This window comes from Capsella rubella, unplaced genomic scaffold, assembly GCF_000375325.1.
Source record: "Capsella rubella cultivar Monte Gargano unplaced genomic scaffold, Caprub1_0 scaffold_6, whole genome shotgun sequence".
NCBI classification, from domain to species: domain Eukaryota; kingdom Viridiplantae; phylum Streptophyta; class Magnoliopsida; order Brassicales; family Brassicaceae; genus Capsella; species Capsella rubella.
The window spans coordinates 5,665,652-5,685,999 of NW_006238918.1; the positions used below are offsets into that span (position 1 = coordinate 5,665,652).

Here is a 20,348-nt window from a genome sequence, read left to right on the forward strand (position 1 = left end):
GGGGATTGGGTTTAGGGACTGGTCTGCAGAGACTCTCCAGCGAAATTCATGGCCTTAGTCTGATACTCCACGAGAGGCCCATTCGGATACCCCCAAGCTAGAAACGTTATATAATATAGCTTCCTGCTAGATCATCCACTTATAGTCTCTCTCTCTCACATTACTTACAAAATTCTACAACCTTTTATAAGTAAGCAAGTAAACACACAATGATTCAATCTTATTACTAGAGTTATAGATATTCTTCAAAAAATAAAGCTTTTTTCTCTAATTGAATTGCTGAGTACTGACCTTAATTATATCCTCCTTGAGTTTCTATAGAAGCTTTCTACTTCGATCCGCCAACCACTCCCTAGTCATGTTACTAGAAGGTGGTCCATCCAAAAAAATTAGGTTTGTGATATTTTGTACTTGATTTTAACGTGGCCAGTGGTAGGATCACGAGTACGTTCATCGTCTCGAGCATCTTCTCTTAATATAGCTCGTTCCAATTTTTCTTTTCTAAAACCACTCGAAATTATTAATTCATTTAAAACAAAACCCACCAAGATCTTTAATCAAGTACAACCCCCTTTCAAATAGTCATGGACCATCCACCATTTCCCGCCGATAGCTTTATATGTGGCGACAGAGAATTAAAAACACATAGGATGTGTCATTGTCTGTAGTTTTACATACATTCCACGAAATTAATTACACGAACCATAAAACCACCCGTCTCATGCAGTTACACGTCATTCATTTTTCGCATATATAATCATCATCGCATGAGTCATGACATCTCATAACATATAATATGGTGACCAAAGAAATGGTTTCATCACTTAATATCATCGAGGTAGCACGAGTCACCCCTTCGAACTCTGACTCGTCCGAGTCCCTCACTCTCCCACTCACCTTCTTCGACCTTCAATGGTACAAACTCCACACGGTTAAACGAGTCATCTTCTACAGACTCACCCACGCAACTCGCCCTTTCTTCGACTCAGTCATCGTCCCCAAGCTCAAAACCTCTCTCTCCTCATCCCTCTCTCACTATCTCCCACTGGCTGGCAAACTCGTTTGGGAACAAGTTGACCCCAAACCAAACATAGTCTACTCGCCAAATGACGCCGTTTCATTCACCGTCGCCGAGTCAAACGCTGATCTCTCTCGTCTATCCGGCAACACACCGTTCTTCTCCACAGAGCTATACCCGTTAGTCCCCGAGTTACGTGTCTCCGAAGACTCAGCCTCCGCCGTGTCGTTCCAAGTCACGTTATTTCCAAACCAAGGGTTTTGCATTGGCTTAAACGCACACCATGCCGTTTTGGATGGAAAAACGACAACCACGTTTCTCAAATCATGGGCTCACACATGTAAAGAAGAACACACTTCCCTACCACTGGATCTAACCCCAGTTTACGATCGTACGGTCATAAAAAGTCCAACGGATTTGGATAGAGAGGTCTTAAACGTTTGGCACTCGTTAGGCAAAAAATTCTCCGGCGGGAAAGAACCAGAAAATCCCAAAAGTTTAAAGCTTTTGCCGTCGCCGGAGATCGATCCTGACGTCGTTCGATACACTTTCAGTCTCACTCGAGAAGATATCCAGAACCTTAGAGAACGGCTCAAGAGAGAATCCTCTGTTTCCTCGTCATCCAAGCAGCTTCGCTTATCGACGTTTGTGATTGTTTTCTCCTACGCTTGGACGGCTTTAATCAAAGCCAGAGGCGGTGATCTGGATAGACCAGTCGGGTACGGATTTGCGGTGGATTGTCGAAGCCTCATGGATCCACCGGTTCCGTCGACTTATTTTGGCAATTGCATTTCCGCTTGTTTTAAAATACCCACAAAGGCAGAGACGTTTGTGAGGGAACAAGGGTTTTTGGCTGCTGCGAGATTGGTTAGTGACTCGGTCGAGGCATTGGACGAGAGTGTAGCATGGAAGATCCCAGAGCTTTTGGAAGCATTTGCGACTATTCCACCAGGCGCACAACTTCTCTCCGTTTCGGGTTCGACCCGGTTTGGAGTATACCGGTTGGATTTCGGGTGGGGCAGACCGGAGAAAGTGGTGGTTGTGTCAATTGATCAAAGCGACTCGATTTCCCTGGCCGAGAACAGAGATGGAAATGGAGGTGTGGAGGTTGGCTTCTCCCTCAAGAAACATGAAATGGATGCTCTCATTGATTTGCTTCATAACGGCCTAAATGTTTAAATCACTTTTCTTTCTTCACAAGCAAAAAAAAAAAGTAATATAAGAAAACTATATCGATCTTATGTGTGGATAATGGCTATAAGTATGAATAAGGGGAAATTGTAACTTTCAAGTTATTGAAGAAGAAGATGATAAAATGAGGTTTCAGTCCCCAAAACTTCAACCGTAGCAAACTCAGACGGGAGTCGCAACACATACACACCAGTTCACTTATTGGATAAGCTTCTCCGTCTATCTCTATTCTCTATCTTTTTTTGTTTTTTTCGTCAAAAAAAAAAAAAAAATCTCTATTCTCTATCTATCTTTTCTAATTATAATAAATTCTTACGTACGATTCTGTTATAACTCTTCTTCTTCATACAAGATTTGTCATCAACTCTCGAGTAGTGATGTTATGTTATGTTATGTCATTCAGATACTTAATTGGGTACTCAAAGGTTCAGGAAGAAAGCCCTAAAAATATTATTATTTTCAATTAAAAAAAAAACAAAAAAACAAAAACAAAAAAACAAAGAGTTTCCTTACTGGTCGTAGCTTGATCAGAAGAAACCCTCTAGAACAGCTCTAACAACGATTTGGGTATTTCAACAAACCGGGACTTAAAAGAGTAGTTGGAGATTATTACTTTAGCTTAGACACTTGGTTGCTTCTGTCCAATCACAACAACATGTAATGTAAAGAAAATATGAAACACAGATCTTTTTTCCAAATTGAGTTTTTTATTCAAACCAAAAGTGTCAACAAAGGAAACACTTTCGTTTATCTGTCTGATCGGACAACAAGAACAACAACAAGCACATTTTGAGTCAACTCTGCCTCTCTCTCTCTCTCTATTCTGCAGTCTGATTATTACCAGGCAATATCTGCAACGCAGTTCTCTTACTGTCCTTTATAGTAAGATTCTTCAGTATCTCCGTCAGTTGCCTAATGCTCTTATTTTTCAAGTTCTCTTCATCGATCCTGACCTTCTTCTTCTTCTTCTTAGCCTCTTCACCTTTCTTCTCTCCATTCTCATTATTGTTAACATCCACCCTCATCATTATCTCCATGTTGTTCTCTTTGTTCTCGCCATCGACCAGCTTCAGAGCCGAGTTCTTTGATGGAGTTGTTGATTTGCTTGGTCTTGGAAATTGAACTGAGATTGATTCTTCTGCAAATGGAGATAACGGAGTTGTTTTGACTTCAGCCTTTTCAAGAAGAGGAGGAGAATTTGGAGCACTGGCAACAGAGCCTTCTGATTCCGAAAGAGTCATCTCTTCATCGGCAATATCAGATCCCAATACGGCTTGGTTCGAATCAGCTTCAGAGATAGTGCCGTCTGAGTCAACACCACAATTATCTTCCGCCTCAGTTTCTGAATCACCAGCATTCACCATTGTGTCTTCTTCATCGAACTTGTTGATTTTCTCAGGTTCAGCGCCATTCTCCTGAATTGCCTGTTCTGTTTCTTGTGCGTCTACTGAACTGCCCAAAGCTAAAACGTTCTTGAACTCTGCGAAAGCAACACATTTTGATTAAGAAGTGTAAACAAGAAAATGGTAAAGGCCAGTTATTTTTATACTTGTTGCTATACCATTATCATCAGTGTTTGCATGTTCCAAGACAGGAATAGCACCAAAATCAACATCAAGCTCAAGATCTCCAATTCCCTGATCACTGTCATTCTTCTTCTTACACATAGCCTGCAAAGTTTCTTCTTGTTTGTCTACTTTGACTAAGCTATTCTCACATTCTGCGAAAGAGAGCTGCAACATTTAGAAATGCAAACAAGAAAACTAAAGATAAACATTGATTGTATATACATGCTTGCGTTACCTTTTTCATCAGCTCTAACTTCACTCATCTCTTCCTTGTTGACCTCAGTGTTTGCATCCATAGCAGCAATATCAACATATACCTCAAGATCTCCAACTACCTGGTCACTAACATTTTTCAAGTTCTCCCATACTTGTTCCATAGAAACACTTAAATCTCTACCTGGGATAACTTCAGCCTCTGAACCTGCATATTACCACAACATTCATCACATATCAACCAATTTATTTGATTAAGGCACAAGCATAGAAAAAGAGAAAATGCATAGTATCTAACCAGCTGGATTCTTCTCCTGCACAGATATTTTTTGTTCTGTAACTTCATTCTTGGCAGGCTTATCCAAAGTTTCTCCAGTCTTCAAACTCAGATCAGCCATACATTTTTCTAACAGCCTGGTTGATCTCCTAGTGCTATACACCGACTGGACCAAATCATCCTTCTTAGCACAAGAAGTTGGTACTGAAGCTTTCCTTGTGCTTCGTGCTGCAGGCGTTTTGGGCACATTGGCTTCAAACTTGACAGTGCTAGTCTTCGGTTCTTGAGCAACGTTCTTGTTAAGGTTTTCCTGGTCCATTTCTCCGGCAAGAGATTTGCTCGTCGAACGACAAGAACGGGACACCATCAGTGAAGTCGACTGAGGTTCAGCTTTCACTGTAGTCTTTCTTCGAGTTGCTCTAGTAGCAGTATTTGGCGGTTGCTTAGCTACACTAGTTGGAGACTGCACGGATTGACTCATGTATTCATCAAGACCTTCAACCTATTGATCCGACAGTAAAAGAAACAAAGCATTAGTGGTAGGAACTAAACCTCCAAATGCGTTATATGAAACCACAAGCATTGACCAAAATGACTCAAGACCAAACACATGACTCCCAAAATTGATTTCAGAGAAAAATGATATAAACAGCCGATGTAAACGCAATTATATAAACATTTATGAGGATCAATCGCATCCACCATTCTTAGAATAAGACTAAGCATCAACATAGGTTGAAGTTAATCGATGAGCAAGGCAGCCATAACTAGAGCAAAAAACATTGAGATCTAAAAGTCAAAAACATTTCTGGCTCTTGCCTGATGTGACAGATCAAGTCAGAGTAATGGTTGAGGTAAACGATACAATTAAGGCAGCGATCGAACAGAACAATTAAATCTCAAATCGAACAAAAATCATTTCTCGGTCTTGTTCGATCTTCGTCACTAAATGAAACCAAAGCAATCGCGCACGATTTCTATCCGAATGATAGAAATGAATCCCTAAACAACTACAGATTCAGGATCCAAAAACGAAATGGAAGCGAATAGAGGAAGAAGACTTACGATCTCAAGAGCATCGAGAGCATCGGCCATGGCAACATTGGTCATATTAGCTGGGATTTTGTTCCTCTTGCAGAGAAACTGAAGATCTCTTCTGAGAAGGCTGTGGAAATCCATCTCCGGCGCTGAAATCGAGAGAGTTTCTTTTGGGTGTTTTTGTTGGGAGAGGAAAATGAAAATGATAGAGAAAACAAGATGTTTTTTTTGCTATGAAGTGTTAAAGATGTGAGGCTATGGTGTACTTATACCTCACTTCCCATTGAATCGAATCCCCTAAGTGTGGCCGTTGGAGCGGATGTTTTGAATTTTGAAAATTTTAATACTTAATTTGGTTTTATTACAGACCCTCCGGCTTGCTTTGTCCCTTGTATTGTATCTGCCAAAGTAAGAAAGATATATCCTGGAAAAGGACACTGTAATAAGAAAATTACTGTATTTTTAGAGCATTTTAGGCATTTTTTTTTGGGGTCAGTATATGTAAAACATGATTTTTTCGCTCAACGCTTGGTCATCCGCCGTTTGGAGTAGGACACATATTCATGGGCTTCAATACTGTAAAGCCCAGATGAAAGCATAAAATGTGGTTAGGCCATGGACTAGTTTTGTACAAATCTAAAGAAAAGAAGTAATTTTCAAAACAAAAAACAAACAGAAAAAGCAAACCAAAAGCATTAACTCACACTTATACAACAACATGAACACCAGACTACCAGAGGTCCAGAAATTTGTTCTTTCGGACACATAATATAACACGAACAGTTGTACTTCAATCTATTTTAACATTTCGAATTTTTGTTTTTAACGCATATATAGGAAGAACCTCTTTTTCTTTTCTTTTCTTTTTTTTTGCTATGAATGGTGAGTCTTGTCTAAATCCTCGAGACTTGTTGGACGGAACCAAGCTTTCTCCATCATCACTGAGTCCTCTTTACTGCAGCTAGTCTCATCTGTCGTGGAGGACGGGGAAGGTCCAAAGACACCTGTTTGAGGATGAGGAGACCAATATTTGTGAGAGTCGGGATTTATCAAGTCATCAGGCACTTTACTCGATTGCAATTCTTCCTCTACGTTCTTATCATACGCCGATGTGTGATCTTTCCTGTTCAAGAGGAGAACAATTATTTGTTTTAGCGGCTAGATAATGTGATTAATAATATTGGTTTGTTCCACATATACTCAAAAGCAAAGTACTGTTTAAGATAAGTAGTAGGCTAGCTGGGAGCCACATGAACAAAACAAGAAACATGACTAGGTACGTAACCTCACCAGACAAATCTACATCTTCAATCCAGAAATTTAAAAGAGGATACTTATGAAATGAAGAACAATGGATTGAGAGTGAGTTGGAAGAAGAGACATACCGAGAAGCGAGGAGACCCCCAGGTGCCAAGGGGCCTGAACGAACACCGTTGAGCATGTGCTTCCCGATGGCCACAACGCTCTTTGATTTAGCTGCCATCCACTCTGTTCTAGAGAGAAAGAGAAGAGAGAGAGAATGGGAGCTAAACATTTAGTAGTTGTGAGGTTGAGTGTGTACATGTTTTATAATAATTAGCATGGAAGAGATGGGAGGAGACATTATATTAAGAGCACACCATACCATACGATTCATGTGTGCTCCGTTACTTTCTTCTTAAAATCCTCTCAATTACTCAAAAGTCAAATCTAACGTCACCGTTTGGTCTTTCGTTTGACGCCGTTAACTCGGTGAATGTGTCTCAGCCGAGGCATGGACCTCTAACGGGCTTTTCACAACAAATAGGCCCATCTTACAAATTCAAGGGATTATTATGATTACTAACGATTGCTCTTTCTTTGCTTTGAAGGAAGACATAACATGGCCAAGTCAGCAAAATTTGACATACATTTCAACAGTTAATAATAAGTAGAAGATGAATGAATTTCAAACAGTAATCAAAGGCTAGAATTCATGGACTAAAATTCTAGATATACAATTAAATTAAGAAATTTGATAATAATCAATATTTGTGATCCTTGAGGAAGATGAGAAAGAGTGTGTGGACAGAGTGGACCGTGTGCAACACACGAAAATGTTGCGACTACCACGAAAAGGTTATCTCTTGGAGCTTTTGACACATCACACTTAACCAAAAGCTTCTGTAGCATCATCCTTTTACAAAACGCAAACGCATGCAACAAGATCGAAATTAAGAATCAAACAAGCTTCGTCGTTCGATCACGTTAGAAAGAGAGAGAGAGAGATGGCAACTTCAGGTGCGATTTCAGGAGCAACTGTCTCTTCCTTCTTCACCAAAACTGCTTCAACTTCAAACCCATCTCCCAAACTCCATTCCTCTGCTTCTCTCTTTTCCCAGGTCTCTCTTCTTTTCGATCTCTTTAAAAACGAATTTGAAATTCTCAATAAGAAGTGTGTTTCCAATGGAGGGTCGAGTTTGGTTTCTCTTTCTTTCCTCTTGAATGTGATTTGGAGCTAGCTTCGTCTAAAAAGTATGAATCTTTTTGTTTGTTTTGTGTGTTAAGAAATCTGGGTTTCAGGGAGTTTCCTTGGAAGAATCGAAGAAGAGTGTATCAGAAATCTTTGCTGTCTCTGAGAGAAAGATTGGAGGGTTGAATGGGTTGAGAAGATTCGAAATCAAAGCAAGAACAGCAGCTTCCAAGACAATAGAGGTTGAAGTAGACAAGCCTTTGGGTCTGACTCTAGGACAGAAGCAAGGCGGTGGAGTTGTCATCACCGTGAGTTATATTTTATTAACTTATTCATTGGAATGAAGCGGCATTCTTGTAAACATGTTGTTTAATTAATTTCATGGGTTTTTCAGGGTGTGGAAGGAGGTGGGAATGCAGCAAAAGCTGGGCTTAAATCTGGAGATCAAGTTCTGTACACAAGTAGCTTCTTTGGAGATGAGCTTTGGCCTGCAGATAAGCTAGGCTTTACTAAAACCGCAATTCAGGCAAAACCTGATTCTGTCTACTTTGTTGTTAGCAGGTGAGTGTATGTGTTTTCCTCTCTTGGTTTCATTTTGGTGGTGATCTTGCTAGAAATGTGTCTTCTTCTCTTAGAAAAAGGCTAAGATTGAAATGATCAAATTCATAGCAGATAGCTTAAGTGTGTTCTGTTTCCTTTGATTCTTGGAACGAAAAAAACTCAGTGAAAACATAGTATTTATCACATATTTCCGTGGTCTAATGCAGTGGCTGATAAGTCTTCTTGATGTGCCAAGCGTTTCTAATTTTCTTGCTATCATCCTATGTTGTCACCTTAAATTTTCGCAACATTAAGCTTCGTAAATTAGTGCTTGAGGTTTTTTGTGTCATTGTGTTAAGAGGATATATGCTTTGTGTGCGTTTCTTGATTGGTTTCTGTATGATTTTTGATCATACACAGAGGTGCAGAAGTTGATGTCAAGAAACTAAATAAGCGTCCAGCTCCTCCGAGGTTTGGAAGGAAGTTAACTGAGACTCAGAAGGCTAGTAACAATCTATATTGTTCCTAAGTTTAAATTATTGCATCTTAAAACCTCTTATATAGCGTTTTAAAATCATTCTCTTTTGCAGGCTAGAGCTACTCACATTTGTCTTGATTGTGGATTCATATACACTCTATCCAAACCTTTTGATGAACAAGTGAGTGTGAATCTTCTAGTTTCAATTTATATGGTTTGGTTCAGTTGCATTAAGTTTCGTTTATCTCTAGAATTTTGTAAGTAAGTTTTTGACTCTTTCTTGGGGGGTTTTATTTCCAGCCGGATACATACGCATGTCCTCAATGTATAGCACCAAAGAAGAGGTTTGCAAAGTATGACGTGAACACAGGAAAGGCCATAGGAGGAGGATTGCCTCCGATTGGTGTCATTGTTGGCTTATTGGCCGGTCTTGGAGCTGTTGGAGCTTTGCTTGTGTATGGTCTTCAATGATTTTTTTTTGAAATTTTGTAATGTCAATCAAACAAGTCCCTCCTCCTCTTAATCGAGCTTTGTAAACCAAGAAAGAATGTTGATGACATCAACTTGGAAAATCAATCATCAATCATTGTAAAGCATTATCAGTTTTTCTCCAAGGTCACTTGATTTTAATTACATCAAAACTAATCAAATGGTAAATTTACAAAAAAAAAAAAGGGGGGAAAGAGAAGCAGGAGAACCAGAAGGGGAACGAAGCTCCGTTACCAAACCCGAAGACATAAGAAACTCCAGGAGGTTGCAGCGATCGTTCCGGTAACGCTGCAACAGAGAATTCATCTTCGCCTCCCTCCCGTACGAGTCTGGACCCAAAAAAATCGCCTCCGACCTATATCTTAAATCTTTATTTCGAAGAAGAAGAAGATGAAGAAGGGAGCTGCAGAAACATGTATTGAGATTAAGATTTCTCATACTAAATTGCTTCGTAGTTTTAGAGTCTAGTCATGAAGAGTAGTTTTCTTTCTTTGAAATTAATGTTTTAGTTTTCTTTCCTAATAAAATTATCTTTTACTTAGTTTCTTTCTACAGTACGAAAACAAAATTTATTATATTATTATTATTATTTATTTTGTATATAGATAATATAACGATTCTGATGATATTTATAAAACCATTAACGATTCTGATCCTAAACAGTATATATATATATATATATAACTGTCTTTGAAATCACATCAATAACACCATAAATCATCAGAAAGAGTTTTATAATAACCATGACCGATGTAAACAATTTGAGAGATTTCAAAGAAACTTTTCGAAGGTATGATCACTATGTAAACGGAGAAATTTCATGGAAGGAATTTGGTTTTTCAGGTTTACGCAAACGTTCCACTCCTATGATCAAGTCTGAAATCGACAAGATATTTGTAGAGCTTGGAATTCGTGGTGAAGATAGAGTGTTCGGAGCTTCCATGTTTTCTGGTAACCATCCAATTCGTCCATCTATCTTAGTTACACCTAAACTTAAAGATGTAGTTAATGTGAAGCTCCTGCAAAGGGAGGCTGTTGAAAATGTTCGAGATAAAAGTGAAAAGAAAACTCATGAGGATCAACCTCAAATTCCAAAGAAGCCTCTTGAAAACATAGAGATCAATGAAGATTGGGTTGTGATACAAGATGACGATGACAAAGAGTTTGAGTTGTGTTAGGTTTTTGGTTATTGGATTTGTTGGTTTTGACTTTTGATGTTTGATTTTATTTTATTTAGGACTTTTGCATTTTTCTTTTGTTAACCACTTTTGATCATGGAATTTTGTTGTTCATTTTGTTTCTATTAATATTCTTATGATAACAACAGTAAAATTCTGTATTATCTACTAAATGATATAATTAAATAAATTACGAAAATTTTACAAGTTAATATTCTTATGATAATAAAGGTAAAGTTCTATAATTAATTGATGATGATTCGAATACGAAGTTTCGAAAACCAAATTATTGGGCTGAGATTAGGCCCATTAAAACACAGAGGTGTTGTGATACACCACACAAGCGCCACGTGCTTCATCCTCCTTCATCCTCCGTACATGGTTTTCCTCTTTTTGTCCAAAAAATCAACAAAAGCGAAGAAGAGGACCTAGACTTGCTCACTAAGAAAAATAATCAAAATCAAAGCACCAGAAGAACCGATTCAGATCTAAAAGCTCTTGTTCGATCCGTCGATTCTTAGATCCAAATGGCTCTCGAATGGGTTGTGTTAGGGTACGCAGCAGCGGCGGAAGCGATCATGGTGATCCTCTTGACGATGCCTGGACTCGACGCTCTCCGTAAAGGATTGGTTGCTGTGACTCGTAATCTTCTCAAACCGTTTCTCTCGATTATCCCGTTCTGTCTCTTCCTTCTTATGGATATCTACTGGAAGTACGAGACCAGACCTTCCTGCGACGGCGATTCGTGTACCCCGTCGGAGCATCTTCGTCACCAGAAATCAATCATGAAGTCTCAGCGTAACGCGCTTTTGATTGCCTCGGCTCTTGTTTTCTACTGGATTCTCTACTCCGTCACCAATTTGGTTGTCAGGATTGAGCAGCTTAACCAGAGGGTAGAGAGGCTCAAGAACAAGGATTAAGACCCGCTTCTTCGTTTTCAGCTCGTTTACTGTTTGCTGTTATTTTGAGTTCTGTCGATGAGAAGAGTCTTTTTTTTTTTTTACATGTGTCGTTTTTTAGGATTTTGGTGTTATTCAATGTTTGCTATGGAGTTTTAAGGATCTTAATATATCTATCAATCCGTGTTTGATCTCTGTTTTGGTACTCGTTTGGATTTTAATCAGCTCCTAGTCTTCCAAAATGTATGGTGATGATGCGTTGCAATGAAATTTTGATCTTGAAGGTCATTGTTAAGTTGTGTTATGGAATGTAGCTATTAAAAATAAGCTGCTCCATGAATAACTTTGCCAGTTTAAGAATGTTTGAATTGGTTAATCATAATCTCATAATTTGCAGAGGTTATATAATCATAACTTTCATTTTGATCTCTATCAAGTAGCCTTTTTGGGAGTTTTTGTGTTTGTGGACACAAAAGTTGCAGTCTTTATTAGATGAACCCAAATACCCACTTTTTACTGCATAATTTATTGCAAAATTAACACATAACATCAAACATTTATTCAGCCAATAATTCGAGCCACTTTAAAACTACTCGGTGGAAGAAAAAGGAAAAACTCTGATTAAACGGTTCTCTTCTAACAAAAATGAGAAGAAGCCATTTTCTTTTTGGTTCTTCCAAGGGGATATCACAAGAATCAACCTTTTAGACAACTCACTTTGGAAGCATAAAAAGACCCCTGAGCATTTTTGCATGAAGCAAACACCTTGTGTCCTGATGTTGATGAGATCATATTCACATGGTCCATCACAATACCCGCACATCCCAAGTCAGCATCACAGTTCAATGTGATAGCTTGATCGCTCGCAGATGACCCGTGTATTCTAGTGTAGCGCACATCGCTCACTTTCACGCCTTTGCTATTACCGTGCTGAGACCTTGGTTTTGCCAAATGACAGTTTTGATAGCTATTAGATGACTTCCTCTTTCCTCCATTCGTGCCCTTATTGTGATAACTCTGGTCGATGATAATAGGGTTTTCAGAAGCAACCATGTTTATATAATCGAATGAGATTTTCCGAGCATATCCTGATCCGTTCTACCAAAACACTCGCACAAGAAACCATATTTAATTGAGGAACATACTGAAAGAAGACTTTTAAGTATCAGTGATAAACAAAAGAGAGATCAAATGGTCAACCTGGTATGTCTTAATTCTGACACCGTTCTGAGTGTTTGTAAAAGTGCAATTCTTTACTCTAACTTCTTCAACGGTTGCAAAATCTCCATATAGTCCAAGGCTTCCTACGCTATAATATCAATCCGTACTCTATATGGTTTAGTTTTTTTTTACCTTTGTGTGTATATTATATGATGATTGTCTGTGAATCGTAAATATGGAAATCACCTGATGCCATGACCGGGGCCACAGAAAATGCCGGTTATGTTGATACGAGAGGAACCACTATTAATGGCAATGCAGTCATCTCCAGTGGCAATCACTGAGGCATGTATGTTGACTTCTTGACAGTTCGATATGTCAATACCATCGGTGTTGGGACTATTGCCGGGCGCAGTCATCCTTAGACCCGAGACCTCAATGTTCTTTGAACAACTTAGACCTACATGACTCCGAGGACTGTTTAAGTGTCGGAGATTAGAAATCCTAAGACCATTACAGTTGTTGAAGTGCATTGCCTATGAAAACAACAATAACTGATAAACGATGTGATAAATGTTCATATATTTGAGTGTGAGCTAGGTTCTTGAAAATGGACTTACAGAGGGGCGATTATCAACTTTGCCCCACCATAAAGAACCACGACCATCGATAGTGCCACCTCCGGTGAGAACTAGGCCGTTGATACTGTCAAAATTAATCCATGTTGGATACCGTCCCGCATACCAAGTGTAACCCGGTGCCACAAGATTACCTCTTATCTATTATAAATAAAATCACCAAATTAATTAAACATTTGGTTCAAGTTAAGATCAGATAAGCTAAATATCAATTTCTATATTAAAATCATTTTCCACATGAAGCTTGGACTTTCTAAAAATTTGAAACTAAAGAAAGAGTAAAGAAGTTATATATATACCATAAAGGAGATAGAGGAAGACTTGCATGGACCGACGAAGGCAAGAGGCTTCAGCATGAACGTTTTCCCTTGAGGCACAAGAATCTTTGTATTGCCTCTACTTCTTCCTTTACATACAGCTTCCCATGCCTTAAGAAAAGCCTGAATTATACATAACACAAACACTTAATTAGGCAAAGATTAAATATATATACCAATTTGATAGTGTGATAGTTCTGTATATAACCTTAGTATCATCGGTCTTTCCATCGCCAATAGCTCCGAAACTAGTGACAGTTATGAATCCATTGCTTCCAACTCCATTTTTAGCCTTTTGAGCTTCTTCTTCTAAGCAGAAACCTAATTTGTTTATTTGAAACAAACATAGCAAGACGAAGAACAACGAAGTTTTCATCTTTGGACGACTTCCTTGATGATGAGAATACATTTGAAGGAAGGATAGATAATACGTTTCTATATTTATCTAAATGTAATATAGGTTTATATAAAGAAAGGTGGTTAATTGATAGATATTGCGTTTTTTCAATATGGTAAGAGATTATCGCTAATCACTAATTTTGTGTGCTATAAAATGGGAGTTAATCTTGAATTATAATTGAGATATTGGAAATCATTATATCATTATATACGACTAAGGAATACTCTAAATGTTATTGACTTATTTAAAAGATCGTAAACGATATAGTTTACCGATTTGTTTACGATTAAAGTAATAGTTTACTTATATGCTTGATTCTTTCTGTTTTATCTATAACTAATTAACTACCACATGTTTGATTCAGGGAATAAATGAATTATAGATATATAGATTCATCACATAACTCATTAAGAGATACCTTTGATTGATTGAATCATTTATACGACGAATCCGGGGCACCACTAATCTTTGATTTTACAAGAATCTTTAATTATATCATAGATTTAGCCTATCACTAGATTGATTAAACCGAAATGAAAATATCAAAATAAGTAAACCCCAGAATAAAAATTATTTAACATTCGCTCATATATTTATTTTTCTTTCTTTAATTAGATAAATAAATATGAAATGAATATATAAGTCATGGATGGATAATAAAATACGAATGATATCATATACATAAGTCATTCTAATATTTCTTGCTTTTTTTTTTTTGTGTGGACAAGAATATCGCAATTCTACAACCTTTTTGTAATATTGTGCGAAAAATGTGATCCTCTTTCAAATTTAGATTTTTAATTTTCAGCAGAGTAAATGAAGATTACTGTAAAGAAAAACTTAAATGTAGCAACAATTTAATTAATTTGCTCCAAAATACTTAAATAGCATACCTCATTTAGTAGCAAACCGGTCCAGTCCAGTCCGATTTTAACCGAGGTAGTTGATCCAAAAACCAAACCGAGGTAGTTGATTCAGAAACCAAACCGGAAGCAAGTTAAACTTTAAATAAGGAGACAATCCATAATAAAACAAGGAAGTACTGTTGAAAGTAACAACACGCGTGGATCTATTAGCCATTTAGGAGAGTAAAAAACAAAGAGAGGTACTTTGGCCGACTAAAAAAAGTAAGTGCGGTGTTTTTAATGGGTTTGTCACTAACTTTACGTTTTCTTACAAACAAGGAGGAACCCCGAAAAAAAAAACAGGAAACAATAAAATTGGAAAGAAAGATAATTTAAGGGGAAAAAAAAAGGAAGCATCTTTGGAGCTGGAGTGAGAGAATATGGAGAGGAGAAAGGTTGTGATGTGTGGTGTGTTATCTCTACTCGGTTTATTATCAGCTGTTACTGCCTTCGCTGCTGAAATTACTCGAATCAAGGTTTCTTCTTCTTCTTCTTCCCTTTTGGAAACATCACTTGTAGGGTTCTTGTTCTGTTTTGTAGTGAAATCTGTGATGAATTGTCTCATGGTTTTGAGTGGTTTCAATTTCTCTATGGTTGCTGAAACTCTCTAAAGAAGTTGTATTTATTGTGGGTTCTGTCTTCTTTTCTTTGTATCTGCCGATTTTGAAATTCATTTTGCCTGAAATGCGTTTGAGATGAATGCTTCAATCTTTGAGATATGAGTTGAATAATAATTGGTGGGAAACTCGTTGGTTATGGAATTTTTTACTTGTCAATGAAACAGCAATGCCACCCCTTATTGAACTTGTTGATGATTAGCCCAATAGTTTTATTAATGTAAACTGTAAAGACTCTTTGGTATAGATTTGTTTTTTTTTGGGTGTGTCTTGCTGATTGATATATTTTGGTAATTGCATATGTATTCATATAACAAGTCTTATCAATTAGTATTTCTCGTGATACATTTATGGGTTTTGGATTAATATCATTTGTAGAACAAAAGTTATAGCCTTTCTTGATTGAGGTTTTATGTATTGGTCGATTAAGTTTAAAAGTCTTTGATAGAATCAATAAGGAGTTTGTAGGGTGTGTAAGTGAATGTCTGCGCATTACACAAACTAATTAATCAATCATATTCTCTTGAACTAAGGTGTTCGTTAATAATTTCTTGGATATATTTTTTTTGTGTACAATCACTTTTTCCCACCCCCATGGTTTTGTTTTGTACAACGTTTCAGACTTGTCTGATGGTTTTGTTTTTTTCTTACTTTTCTCTTACATTGACGCAGAGATCTCAAGTCAAGGTTACCATTGGAACAGATTCATTAAAAAAATGCACTTATCCAAGAAGTCCAGCTTTCGATCTTGGCTTCACTTCAGCTCTCTTTCTATTGATGGCTCAGATAATAGTCAGTGTCTCAAGCGGTTGTTTCTGTTGTAGAAAAGGTCCTGCTCCTTCGAGGTCTCATTGGATTATCGCCTTAATCTGCTTTGTTGTTTCCTGGTAAGTCTCATCATTTGCTATTTCTTTTTCTTTTTTTTTTTGCAATAAGTTTCCTGCTAACAACTAATGATTTTATAATTACTCTAGGTTCACTTTTGTAATAGCTTTCCTTGTGCTGCTTAGTGGAGCTGCACTCAACGATGAACACACCGAGGAATCAGTGGAAGGTAGTCTTTACTTTTGCTACATTGCCAAACCGGGCGTTTTCTCCATTGGTGCTATACTTTCGCTTGTTACGATTTCCCTTGGGATTGTCTACTATCTATGTTTGAGTTCAAGTAAGCAAGATGTTACTACCACAATGACCCCGGTGAACCAAGGAGCAGGTATAGCAATGGGGCAGCCTCAGATTCCAGAGAGAGTAGAAGATCCTGTCTTTGTTCATGAGGATACTTACATGAGAAGACAGTTCACTTAAAAACAGGCAAGGCGTTGCTTGCGAACCACGTTAGGTTTAGGAGGGCATATAGATAAAAGGATTTGTGTTTGTGATTCTTGTATGATTAAAGACTATGAAAACTTTGTAATGATGATTGGCAAACGTCGGTTGGAAGTGAAAATCCTTGGGGACCCTAAAAAAGACGTCACTTATTGTGAATTGCGTAATCTTTTGTTTTTTCTTCTTCTTCGTTTCTTTCTTATTCATGTGAGTCAACAAAAATAAAAAATGGTTATTGAGAAGTGTTCTTCTGAAACAATCTTACCCTAAATAAGAGATTGTATGGTAAGGTAACATTGTCATATTTTGGAAACCATCTTTCTTATAAATTTTACCCACCGGTCCGACCAAACACGGTTTGGCACGTGCTTTTTGCATAAAATAACAATTTTTATTCGTTTTCAAAATTTATTTTATCCGAATGAACCACAAAAATTGCAAATTTAGAATAGAACTAAAACTATAGTTTTCTTCAAAACCTAGGTTGCATGGAAACTCTTTTCGAAGTGCGTTTCCCGTTTCCGAAACGTTTCGGAAACAGAAACTTTTGGAAACTCGGAAATTCTAACGGAAACACGATTCCAAATTTTTTTTATTTAGAAACACGATAGAAACTCGCGTTTCCATTTTGGAAAGGGAATTTTATGTATTATGCCATTTTGGAAACTCAAACTTGTGGAAGTGCCATTATCAATAATGTCTTTCAAAACATGCCACAAGGAGGGAAATTTGGACGATTTTGCCCTCAACATTGTTGAGTGAGTGTTGAGTGAGTTTTACAAAAATAGGAAGGAAGGAAGACAAAAGAAGCTGACTTTTACGGACATTAATCAATAGACAAGTTTTTTTTGTCGACATTCTTTGATTTTTGTCCACACTCGATTATAGACAATTTATTTTCTATTCATCTAACGTATGTATTATGGACAAGTTCGTTTATGAAAAACTAGATTTACTTTACTCTATACAAGTGTACATCTAGATAGATCTTTGATGGATATCTTCCATAGATGCATCACTTGTTTCATCTTCTACTCAATTATTTGTGGTTTCAAGAGAACTGTAGGATAGACAAGTTTAGTCTACCGATTCGGGTCTATCAGATCTGGTCCATCGGATCTCGTCTGGCGGAACTGGTTTACCGGATCTGGTCCCCATGAATTTGTCCGCTGGACTGTGGTATGCCGGAGTGTGGTCTGGCGGAACTGATTGTGGTCTGCCGGAACTCGTCTGCTGGAGTTATGGTCTGTCGAAACTGGTCCGTCGAATCTGGTCTGCCGAAACTGGTCTACGGAACTGGTTATAGTTCACCGGAATTGGTTATGGTCCGCCGGATCTGGTCCGTCGAAGTTCGTCCGTCGGATCTGGTCCGTCGGTACTGTGTGTTATTGGAATAAGAAAAAAAAAGATGAAGATGAAGAAGAAGAGAGAAGTAATGGGGTAAGTTGGTCTTTTTACAAAGTTCTTGTGGCAGGCGGGAGAAGAGATTTCTTTAAATGGCAATACTTAGAAGTTTTGTTACTGTTCAGGGCATAGCCCACAATTTTCTCTTTTGGAAACCCGATGAAATCTTAAACTTTTAATTTAGGAACTCAATAAACAAAAATTTTGATTTATAATATATAGAGTGATTACTTTTATAACTTTAAAACCTGATTAATTCAATTTAAATACACATATACAATAATATATGATATATTAATATATAAATTTTGGATTTCAATGTTTTAATATTTATCTTTTAGTTAAATTATTTAGTATATATATTTTGATTAACGTGTTATTTCAAATATTTAAAATTAATATAGTTTGGATGTTTGATGTTAATATTATATATATTCCAACACGTTTCCATATCCTAATTTCATAAAAAACTTGTTTCTCGTTTCCGAAACGTTTCGTTTCCGCGTATCCGTTTCCGTTTCCATGCAACATAGTTCAAAACTAATCAAATATATTATACTAAGATTGTAACTTTTAATCGAAATCTTGACACCATATCCATCAAATTAGCCTAATGTGAATTGGTTTGTTATTAATACTATAAAGTTTGTAGAGAAATGTGAATGATATATATATATATATATATCCACCGTTAGTGGAACAACCACCACATGTTCTACCCAACCCGCACAACAACCAGTTCTTACTATCATGAGTCTACTAAAATGCCAACACATCTATATCCCCACTTCTCATTTATAAATAAGATCAACTTACAAGTTCTTTTTATAAAAAAAAACATATCTGTTTTGTTGTCATAGCAATAACAAAGTTATATTGTAAAATGGTTGTGAAACTATACGGGCAGGTAACGGCAGTTTGCCCACAAAGAGTCTTGCTTTGTTTCCTCGAAAAGGGAATCGAATTTGAGATCTTTCATATTGATCTTGATACTTTAGAGCAGAAAAAACCAGAACATCTTCTTCGTCAGGTAAAATGCAAAAAACAGATTGTCCCAAATTAAATAAATTATGTGTTTTTTTTATAACTATAATTGTTTTCTTGTAGCCATTTGGTCAAGTTCCAGCCATAGAAGATGGAGATTTCAAGCTTTTTGGTAACATCCTTATCACTAAACAAAATACAAACATTTAATTTCAAGCTATTTATTCACATTGTGTTTTGAAATTTGGCAAAGAATCACGAGCCATTGCGAGATACTACGCGACCAAGTACGCAGACCAAGGCACGAACCTTTTGGGCAAGTCTCTAGAGCACCGAGCCATCGTGGACCAGTGGGCAGACGTGGAGAACCAATCCTTCAACGCTCTTGCCCACCCCATTGTGCTTAACCTAATCATCAAGCCGAAGTTAGGTGAAAAATGTGACACCGTCTTGGTCGAGGAGCTCAAAGTGAAGCTTGGAGTGGTCTTGGACATATACGAGAACCGCCTTGCTTCGAACCGGTTTCTGGCTGGTGAAGAATTCACTATGGCTGATTTGACGCACATGCCGGCTATGGCGTACTTGATGAGTATAACCGATATCAACCAGATGGTTAAGGCTCGGGAGAGTATCAACCGATGGTGGGAAGAGATTACGGCTAGGCCGGCTTGGAAGAAGCTTATGGAGTTGGCTGGTCGTCACTGAAATATATATAGCTCGAATATATATGCTGGTTGAAACCAAGACCAAATAAGCTTGATATTTTCTGCGTGTCTATTCTGTACGTTTCAATAATAAACTCAATCTACATCGATCTGAAGATTTTAATTCGTCAATTTGATTGTGTTTAGTAGCAAAATTGATGAATCTTAATCATGCATGCATGCATTACTAGACAAATGTCGCATGAGTTTGGTTTGGTTATTCCATAGCTGTATAAAAAATATGATCAATTGAGTCTTGTGAGATCAAGAAGTCATAGGTTTGTAGTCTTTAACTACTGATACTAAGTGACAAGAGTTTAAAATCATGTATTTAAGACACGTAGTATAATAATCTGTTTTAGTGTCGTTGTTCCGTCACACCGAACGCATTTAAACCATATCATCCAAGTTTTGGATAAAGTATATAGAGAACTATAGCACAGTATTACAAGAATTTTATTTTTCAATCATTTTATTTTTTAATGGATTCGTATATTATGTCAATGGTTTAATATGTTATCGTACCATGACACTTTAGACAATTTATTTATAGTATGCTCATGAATCTCTAA

At 37.3% G+C, this 20,348-nt stretch overlaps 9 protein-coding genes across 11 annotated transcripts; 6 read left to right on the plus strand and 3 right to left on the minus strand.

Moving 5' to 3' along the window:
- Window positions 1–796: 796 nt before the first annotated feature.
- LOC17881765 (phenolic glucoside malonyltransferase 1) lies at window positions 797–2,392 on the plus strand. Its single transcript, XM_006286434.2, has one exon. It carries the CDS (start codon window positions 797–799, stop codon window positions 2,195–2,197), a length of 1,401 nt encoding a protein of 466 aa, XP_006286496.2. The 3' UTR covers window positions 2,198–2,392.
- Window positions 2,393–2,870: 478 nt separating this feature from the next.
- On the minus strand, window positions 2,871–5,608 carry LOC17882902. The gene is made up of 5 exons (XM_006287408.2): window positions 5,333–5,608; window positions 4,289–4,769; window positions 4,013–4,198; window positions 3,771–3,929; window positions 2,871–3,689 (listed from the first exon to the last, which is right to left on the minus strand). The coding sequence occupies exons 1-5, from the start codon at window positions 5,444–5,446 to the stop codon at window positions 3,028–3,030; spliced, it is 1,602 nt and encodes a 533-aa protein (XP_006287470.1). The 5' UTR covers window positions 5,447–5,608; the 3' UTR covers window positions 2,871–3,027.
- Window positions 5,609–5,982: 374 nt separating this feature from the next.
- On the minus strand, window positions 5,983–6,877 carry LOC17881677 (late embryogenesis abundant protein At5g17165). Its single transcript, XM_006288825.2, has 2 exons — window positions 6,691–6,877; window positions 5,983–6,428 (listed from the first exon to the last, which is right to left on the minus strand). Exons 1-2 carry the CDS (start codon window positions 6,837–6,839, stop codon window positions 6,179–6,181), a joined length of 399 nt encoding a protein of 132 aa, XP_006288887.1. The 5' UTR covers window positions 6,840–6,877; the 3' UTR covers window positions 5,983–6,178.
- A 503-nt stretch (window positions 6,878–7,380) lies between these two features.
- LOC17882707 lies at window positions 7,381–9,368 on the plus strand. 3 transcript variants are annotated; one of them, XM_023781676.1, is made up of 6 exons: window positions 7,381–7,665; window positions 7,832–8,044; window positions 8,131–8,297; window positions 8,697–8,782; window positions 8,872–8,935; window positions 9,055–9,085. In XM_023781676.1, exons 1-6 carry the CDS (start codon window positions 7,552–7,554, stop codon window positions 9,083–9,085), a joined length of 675 nt encoding a protein of 224 aa, XP_023637444.1. In that variant the 5' UTR covers window positions 7,381–7,551. The 3 variants fall into 3 exon arrangements, with proteins under 3 accessions (XP_023637444.1, XP_023637443.1, XP_006288445.1); XM_023781675.1 differs by having other exon boundaries at window positions 7,397–7,665; window positions 7,847–8,044; window positions 8,697–8,778; window positions 8,867–8,935; window positions 9,055–9,368; XM_006288383.2 differs by having other exon boundaries at window positions 7,402–7,665; window positions 8,697–8,778; window positions 8,867–8,935; window positions 9,055–9,368.
- Window positions 9,369–9,986: 618 nt separating this feature from the next.
- On the plus strand, window positions 9,987–10,421 carry LOC17884411. The gene has a single exon (XM_006286744.2). It carries the CDS (start codon window positions 9,987–9,989, stop codon window positions 10,419–10,421), a length of 435 nt encoding a protein of 144 aa, XP_006286806.2.
- Window positions 10,422–10,830: 409 nt separating this feature from the next.
- On the plus strand, window positions 10,831–11,525 carry LOC17881401. The gene has a single exon (XM_006286542.2). The coding sequence runs from the start codon at window positions 10,949–10,951 to the stop codon at window positions 11,339–11,341; it is 393 nt and encodes a 130-aa protein (XP_006286604.1). The 5' UTR covers window positions 10,831–10,948; the 3' UTR covers window positions 11,342–11,525.
- A 491-nt stretch (window positions 11,526–12,016) lies between these two features.
- Window positions 12,017–13,812, minus strand: LOC17882573 (probable polygalacturonase At3g15720). Its single transcript, XM_006289800.1, has 6 exons — window positions 13,645–13,812; window positions 13,419–13,559; window positions 13,102–13,260; window positions 12,728–13,017; window positions 12,521–12,629; window positions 12,017–12,418 (listed from the first exon to the last, which is right to left on the minus strand). Exons 1-6 carry the CDS (start codon window positions 13,810–13,812, stop codon window positions 12,017–12,019), a joined length of 1,269 nt encoding a protein of 422 aa, XP_006289862.1.
- A 1,202-nt stretch (window positions 13,813–15,014) lies between these two features.
- LOC17881255 lies at window positions 15,015–16,870 on the plus strand. Its single transcript, XM_006288583.2, has 3 exons — window positions 15,015–15,217; window positions 16,031–16,245; window positions 16,333–16,870. Exons 1-3 carry the CDS (start codon window positions 15,122–15,124, stop codon window positions 16,661–16,663), a joined length of 642 nt encoding a protein of 213 aa, XP_006288645.1. The 5' UTR covers window positions 15,015–15,121; the 3' UTR covers window positions 16,664–16,870.
- Window positions 16,871–18,930: 2,060 nt separating this feature from the next.
- LOC17883426 (glutathione S-transferase F12) lies at window positions 18,931–19,908 on the plus strand. The gene is made up of 3 exons (XM_006289162.2): window positions 18,931–19,118; window positions 19,196–19,244; window positions 19,326–19,908. Exons 1-3 carry the CDS (start codon window positions 18,972–18,974, stop codon window positions 19,775–19,777), a joined length of 648 nt encoding a protein of 215 aa, XP_006289224.1. The 5' UTR covers window positions 18,931–18,971; the 3' UTR covers window positions 19,778–19,908.
- Window positions 19,909–20,348: the final 440 nt, after the last annotated feature.